An 8,133-nucleotide genomic window follows, 5' to 3' on the forward strand; every position below is an offset into this window, starting at 1 on the left:
GATTTCCTGGGCTAAGAAACTGAAGATCTCTTTGGAGCATTTCTGAGCTCCCAGGAATTCTTGGGTTATCACCAGTGCTTCCAGTGTTCAGCACAGCCTTCTTTGATGGGTAGAGAGTGAATGAATGTATGGGAAAGGCTCAGTAACCTATTCCTGTCACCCTCTGGAAAAAAGGAGCTAAAAGACCCACCTTTTACGTGGCAAAACTAAGGACAGGGTCACACTGTGATTAAATGGCATCAGAAATCACCTATGCTGAGGTGAAGTTCAAAAATGAATCGCCAGCTCCAGTGGTCAAAGGTAAGGAATGAATGGGTTATTTGGGAGAAAGGGAGCAGGGTGAGGAAGAGGGAAGGAAGATTTTTCCTTCTGTGACTTTGGTTCCTAGCTGATCTTGATGGATTCGTGAGAAAAAGGAGCTAAATGATCAGGAGACCGGAGGAGTTTTGAAATAAGAGTCTTGAGGAACGTCTCTAAGAGAAAAGGCAAATGGGAGTTGCAACATGAACAAAAATGACTACTGGGAGCACAAACAGTAGGTTTCAAATGAACATTCATTAAGGAACCTGTTTGTGCTCCCTCAGTACCCTCCCTACATGTTATGTAGTCTTGAAAGAGTCAAATTTGGACCATGCTGAGTACCAACAGTAGAGACTGTGGTTTATTACAAACAATCAGATCTGTCACAAAGGTGGAGGGGCTCCCAAAGCAGCAAATAAGCCCATGTCCTGGCTGCTCTTGCCTCTGAGTGAAACTACAGATTGCTGCTTGTGGAGAGGGTAGGAGAATCAACATGCCTGCTTATAGTAGAGCAGTCAGTTGTACTCTGCAGCTTCATGAGAAGTGGTACTGCTGCAGAAACATAGCCTCATTGTCCATGGCTGATTGAGAAATGGTCCTTGGAGAAGACACCCAAAACTTAAACACTCTGAAATATACAGAAGAAGAATTATTTAAAATCTGGAGGGAGATCCAAATCTGTTATTGATGTCTGCCACTCCTGAAAAACATTTCACACACCAAACAAATTTTTTTTTCCTATTAAAAATTCCAGTGGTAAAATTGTTCTTTTATTAGACTTCATGCAAATTTAAGGCATATTCTGGTTAATATCTACTCTGTAGTCATTGTTCCACAAGTAGAAACCCATAGAGATGTTCTGTATAAGGCTCACCGCTTCTGCTTGACATGTAGGACCTTACACAACAGCAGGTCCTAGGGCAGGAAATGTATGTGTGCATAAATCAATGAACAATATTTTTTAAAAATTAAATAAATAATTACTGCTGCCTAAGGATATATAATAGCTTGCCTATTTACAGCTTTATCTCAGTTTTACAATCCCAGACAGAGCAGGCATCAGCTCCAGGTTATTCTTTGCTTGCTCTGAGACATGAGTCATGGAAATAAATAGTGTACATAGTCCTGTCTGCCTTGAAAGCTCACTGTTTTCAGTGCACCAAGATTAGTTGGTTCTGGATGTAGTTAGCATTTCCACTGTGGTGAGGTGGGGGTGGTGGAAGTTCCCCATGGTGTTCCAAATTATTATTCCAAAGAACATCAAGTCTGTTGTATGTGATCATGATAGACATGTTACAGAGCACAGACCAGCTGTGGAAAGCATTTTGCAGGGAGTTCATCCCCCCGAGTGTGCACAAGATTACTGCACTTCACTCGTGTTGCTGAGGTGCGCAGCATGCAGTGCTGCCTGTGCCACCTGGGTGTGAGTGTGGGATGCTCAGGTCTGACTGGGCACAGGTTGAACAATGTCTGGATGTGATGCATATCAAAAAAACCAGTTGGACTGGTTAGAGCTATTTCTGAAGTAAGTGCTTTGACTCCAGATCTTGAGGGGGCTCCTTGTTTTCACTAAGGCAAAAGAAAGAAAAACGTTATTAGAAAAACATTATTTGACCAGGGAAACCTGGACCTGGTCTGTCCACATGTTTTCTCTCCAGATAATGAAAAATGATGCCTTTTTCCCTGCTGTAGCAGTCTCTCCCAAGCCTTTGGGAAGTAGTCTGAAGGCATCCACAAAGAGCAGGTTTCTTACAGTCTTGCTTACTAGGCATGTCTGGCAGGCACACTTGGCTGCTGACAGACCTGGGAGCTTCATGCTCAAACCACGACAACAATGAATGAAGGCTCTCTAAATCTTCTCTTTAATAGTAGTCTCTCCCAAAGCTTCTTTACTCCTGTCCTGCAGTGAGTGCTGCTGTCTCTTTCCCCTCCTATTTGCCCTGGCTTGTGTACCTGCCACAAGCTAGAACAATCCCCTACTGCGTGTTTGCTTCTCCTTCCCTGTGACCCACTCTCCTGCCTGCTCCCAAACCTCCTCAGTACTGGCAATATCCTCCTAGATTAAACTGAGGTCCTGGCAAATCTTAATTGAGTACTTTACTCAGGCTGCTGGGCACAGCCCTCTGTTCTCCCCAAATATCCAGCCTAGCACAACCTAGTTTTATTACAGCAAATCTTTGAATCCTGACTTGGAAAGCAGGGATGGAAGGAAAAATACATCTTTCAATCTTCCAATGATGATGTGCCATCATAGTCTTGCACATTTTTTGTCTCCCATCCTCTTTCAGATTACTTCTGCACAGAAAGTTCAAAAAGCTAATGGAACTGAAGGAGGCAGAAAAAGTTTTCTGGGAAGAAGTCAACATGAAATCTTCCCTTATGTCTTAAGTGTCATGGTTTGAGCAATATTGCATTTAGCAGCTTTGGACTCAATCTAGAAATACATTGTTTCACTGTAATTTTTGAGGCCCTCACCCCCAAACACCAACAATTATCATTGTTGGTAGTTTTGGCTGGTAGTTTTGAAGGGCTCACCCCCAAACACCAACAATTATCATTGTTGGCTGACTGGCTGGGCTGGGAACACACTCACTGAATTGGACTTTTCTCCAAAAACCACAGACATTCCCTGCTCTGTCCCAGTCTGTCTAAACCTTGTATTTTCCACATCAGAAATCTTTTTTTCTTTTGAGGAGCTCTCCCTTAAGTAGTACATCCTTGGTATGTGGACTGTGGACTGACAGACCCATAGTTGACTGTAGTGTTTTGTTTGGTGTAATTCTGTCACTTTTAGGACCTCCTGAGACAAAGAAGCCTGAGCAACATCCCCAGAAATACCCACTCTGGCTGCCATGGTTGATCTCACTGCTGCTTCTCTTGGTGTGCATTGCCCTTATTGTTGTCCTCCTTGGTAAGTATGTGCAAGGAGATTACAAGGGAGAAGTCTGGAGGGAGTGCTGGGAGAAAAGTTGGAGAAACTATGCTTCATGGTTGTCTGGGCTTTGTGTAAGGTCTCAAGTTTTCCTGCCCTCACTTTGTATATGTCTGCATACATCATCCAAATCCTCCACTGTTTACCCCAAGGCCTCATCAATGTGCCCAGATTGCACATTCCAATCTTGCATGGCCTTTTTGGAACTGTGGAACAATTCTCTACCTTCATTCCCCCCAAAAATAACTCAGTTACATTTGACAGATGGGAAAAAGTGGAGACAGAAGCACACGTGTCTATACGGGCAGCTGAATCTGTACTTAGGCTCTCTAACATATTTGGATATGCTTTGTGTCCTAGTGGAAAAAATGGCTTCTCACAGTCCTGGCATTTCCAGGATTAACTGCATAGTGCAGTTAATTAACTTTCACTACTTTTAAGGGTTGATTGCAGAGTAGTTCATTAGAGGTTATTCCTGGACATGCTGTTTGTAAAGATTGTCATCACTGTTTCATTCTCACTTTCTATTAAAGATAATCCATGGCATGCTTGCACAAGTTCTTAATAACTGCGATGGATTCTGGAAGAGGCATCTTATTATGATAAATCACTGCCTTTCCTTGTGCTGCCCTTAGCATCTGAGTCCCAGGTGTTTGTATTGCTTTGTTCCCAAATGTATAACCTTTCATGGTACTCAGCCAAAAGGCTGGGGAGTTTTAGCCTGGGATGTTAGCATCTGATACCTTCTGATACACATGGAAGGTTTAATTTTTAGTGAAATTTTACTTATGCAAGTTAATTGATGCTACACAGGATTTTGGTTTAGCATAGTGATACAGCATTTAAATGAAAAACCAGTACAAATTGCATGTAGCAGAGAGTGGCCACTGCAATGCACAGGTGGATCACAATACAAACAGGATTTTAATTGCTGGTCATACAAGCATGGAATCATAGAATCATTAATGTTGGAAAAGACAGCTCAGGTCATGTAGTTAAACTGCTAACCAACCCCTTCCAAGCCCACCACTAATCCATGTCTCCAAGGGTCACATCTACTTGTCTTTTGAGCACTACTGGGAATGGTGACTCCAACGTTTCTCTGGGCAGCCTGCTCCAATGCTTGGCCACCTTTCGGTGAAGAAGCTTTTACTAATATCCAATCTAAATCTTTCCTGGCACAACTTCAGACCATTTCCTATTGTCCTGTTGGTTGTTACCTGGGAGAAGAGGCTGACCCCCACGTGGCTACAAACTCCTTTCAGGGAATTGTTGAGAGTGATAAGGTCACCTGTGAGCATCCTTTTCTTCAGGAAAAACACCACCACCTCCTTTAGCTGCTCTTCATAGGACTTGTGCTTCAGACTCATCCTGAGCTCCATTGCTCTTCTCTAGAGATTCTCCAACACTTGAATATATTTCTTGTTATGAGGGACCCAAACAGGATATAGTTCTGCAGTATGTTCCACATCAAGACATTGAATGGCCCCACATGCCAAGACAAAATAGGGGAGTTAAAGCCAGCTCAGGCCCATTACTTTCTTCAAGTATGTTTTTGTTAGTCATTCAGTTTCTTATGCCATTTGGACTAAGGTACCCACTTGTCCTGTGCTGGTTTGGCTAACTGAGGAAGACACTGCCCTCTTTTGATCTCTGAGGAAATGAATACTTTCACAGCTGCTAAATTCCCATAGCTGAACAAAACTAAAAGCCAAATTTCTTATTATCCTTTATATTTGGGTAGGGATAAGGTCACCCTTACTGGCAATGGGGTGCTCAGCCAGGCATTGCCCATCTCCTCTGAGCCTTCCTCCATTACAGCCATTCACTCATGAGGCACTGGAGCCACTGGGATTCTTCTGCTCATCAGTGACAATAGTTCTAAATTGAAAGATCAATTAAAATAGACATCTGGATTGTTGAGCACACCCTGATCAGCTCCTAATCCATACTCCTGATGAGTGTCTGGGTTCCTAGGAAGTCCTTGGGATTGTGGCTGTGGCCTGTCACCAAGAGTGCATTATTCCCCACAGAGTGGAGCCAGTAAGTCCTAGGGGTTTATGGTGCTGCACCCTGGTTTCAGGAGCTGCAGCTGTAAGTGATTCCCTTCACCTGCACTGGCTGTTGCTGATGGGACAGGCCCAGCTGAGGGTGGCTCCCCCAGGGGCCTGTTGCTGTGTAGCTGAGGAAGAGACAGAGGGTGACAAGGAGAGGCTGCTTTGTAGACTGGCAGCTGGGCTGGGGGTGTGTGCATGGCACAGTGGCTGTGGCTGGGAGGGCTCCCTGCTGCCGTGTGTGTGGCATGTCCCCAGTGGGATGTGCTCCCGGGGGTCCCTCTGCTGTCTCACTTGGAAGGCACAGGGCTCTTTCTGGCTGGGCAGGAGCTGTGCCCCTGGGGTGGGCCAGGAGAGGTGACAGCTGGGAGCGTGCTTGCTGGGGAAATGGTGGAAGCAGAGTGCAGGGGCCAGAGATGCTGTGTGAGGAGCTGGGAGCAAGGGCTAATCCTGCTGCCTTTCCTGTCCCTTTGCAGTGGTTCCCTTCTGCCACAGCAGTGACCAGCCCTCAGCCCTGCAGCAGCAGTTCTCGGAGTGGGAGTGCGGCTCAGCGGTGCCACAAGGCACAGGTCAGTAGCCCAATGTCCCCTCTTCCTTGGGGCCAAGGGCCTCAAGGGGCTGTGCCAGGGCAGGTCAAAGCACATCCCCAAAGGAACTTTGCAGAGCCCTGAGATGCCCTTACAAGGATTACCCTGGCTTTGGGTCCACAAGGCTCACTGGTCATACCCCAAAGCAATGGGAAGGAATGTCTGAACTATCCCTGTTTCTTCAAGTGACTTTCTGTCAGGAAAAGTCACTGAGGAGGACATGGGCACTGTCCCTGGAAAACCTGGATGTCTGCAATCACCATCTCTTGTTAGTAGCCTGCATCTGTCTGTCCTCTCCCTGCACAGACCGAGGCTGGATGTGCTGCCCAAAGGGCTGGAGAAGGTTTCAAGGAAGCTGCTATTTCCTGTCCACTGACACCATGAACTGTGCTGAGAGTGCACGGAACTGCACTGGGATGGGCTCCCAGCTGGTGGTGATCACCAGCAAGGCAGAGCAGGTGAGTGCACAGGGCCCCAGAGAGAGGGACCCGGCAGGCAGAGCCACAGTGCTGGGCCCTGGAGGGGACTCAGAGCCCTCCTTGTCCTGCAGGGGAGGGGGAAGGTCCTGTCTGCACCTCTGCAGCACCAGCCCCTCTGCCACCAGCCCCACATCATGGGGATTCCTGATGCCTCCGTGTGCTCAGTCCTGCAACTCATGGACATTGTGCTCTCTCTCTCTGATTGCCAGGAATTCCTCATTGAGCAGGGAACTCAGCGTTCGAAAAGAGATCTTTTCTACATTGGTCTGTTTGAGGCTGTTGCCAACCAGTGGCAGTGGGTGGACAAGACTCCCTACAATGTGACAGCAGCGTGAGTATCTCTGGATGAAGAGTGTTTGGTGTGACTCCTGGTAGGGAAAGAAAGTAGGAGAGATCTGAGAGCTTCAGGTGCTGCATGAGAGAGAGTTTTGACCCCACTGTCTTGGCAGAGAGTAAAGATGCAGAAGGAGAGAACTTATAGTACACTCAGTTCATATGGTCCCATCTATGCTGGGTTTTGGTTATGAATTAACTACTTGTGACATGGAAATCATTGCTGTCAGCCTAGAAAAAGCTGCATTTTGCCATCAGCAAGAACCCTTAAGACTTGACAGGCCTTGCCTGGCCTACACAGCACTTATGTGAGCAAAATGGCTGTGCTGAAATTCAGGGAAAGAGATGGGGCACAGGGAGAGAGCACCAGGACTGTCCTTGCTGTGCCTTCTTCTGGAGAACAAACTTGCCCTGGAGTCCAGCACGGGCCTCTGCTGGGAGTGAGGTGCATGGGGTGAGTGGTGGTGAGCAGTTGCCCCCAGCAGGATGGAGCAGGGGGGCTCTGTTGTGCTGGAAGGCTGTAGGAAGGAGGCAGGTTTCCATGTGCCACTGGTGCCAGTGGGGTATGGAGTGGGAGGAAGGGCAATGCTTCGGTCCATGGATCAGCATTGGGAATTTGTGTCTGTTCCCTTCAAGTCTGGTATCCCATTGTGGCCTTTTCCTGCAGTGCTTTACAGTGGGCACTGGGGAGTAACAAGCCTGTCTGTGTCCCAGGTACTGGCGAGAAGGAGAACCAAGTCCAGACCATACTGAGAACTGCACAGTAATGTATTTGCCTGAAGGGACCCACAACAACTGGAATGATGTCAGACCAACTACGACGCATCATCGAATTTGTGAAGCTGCAGCAGTAACTGTGTGATGGAAATGCCCCTGTCCTGAGTAAAGCTGGGAGCTCAGCAGGGAGCTGGGAACAGCTCTGGCTGTGCTGGGAAGGGTGGGGAGCTCTGACACATCTTCACTATTTGGGGTGGGACCATGTGTGTGGAAATGAAATGAGCTTTGTCCAGCATCCCCAGTGCATGTGGTGGCTCAGGGAACACAGGGTGGCTCAGGCTCTTTGCAGCAGCTCCTGTGTTCTTGTGTGCTCTTCTCTCTATGTGGTTCCAGCAGCCTCTGGCTGATAAGAGATGGACTTCTCCAGGAGGAAGACAGAGGAATGGAAGAGAGATATCCCGATATTCAATGTCCTCTGTCTCCTTCAGCAGAGCTGTTTGCTTTTTGTTGAGTCCCACACAAAATATCCTCTAGCTGTACTGGTTTTGCTGAACAAATTGTGAAATCTTTGACAAGAGAAAATACAGTATCACACCAATGAACAAATTCTCTGTACCCTGCCTCTGTATCTCTTTTTTTCCTCCATATCTAAGCTGGAGAGGTAAAGTCCTAGAATCACGGAATGGTTTGGGTTTTATGGAAACTTTAAGGATCAAGTTTTCAACCTCTAG

General features: G+C 46.9%; 1 protein-coding gene across 1 annotated transcript; it reads left to right on the plus strand.

The window, feature by feature from the left end:
• The first annotated feature begins 233 nt into the window (after positions 1 to 233).
• Positions 234 to 7,547, plus strand: LOC131080258 (C-type lectin domain family 4 member A-like). The gene is made up of 6 exons (XM_058018430.1): positions 234 to 300; positions 3,095 to 3,211; positions 5,763 to 5,855; positions 6,180 to 6,331; positions 6,562 to 6,683; positions 7,400 to 7,547. Exons 1-6 carry the CDS (start codon positions 234 to 236, stop codon positions 7,545 to 7,547), a joined length of 699 nt encoding a protein of 232 aa, XP_057874413.1.
• The last annotated feature ends 586 nt before the right edge of the window (positions 7,548 to 8,133 follow it).

This window comes from Melospiza georgiana, chromosome 2 (assembly GCF_028018845.1).
Source record: "Melospiza georgiana isolate bMelGeo1 chromosome 2, bMelGeo1.pri, whole genome shotgun sequence".
Classification (NCBI taxonomy): domain Eukaryota; kingdom Metazoa; phylum Chordata; class Aves; order Passeriformes; family Passerellidae; genus Melospiza; species Melospiza georgiana.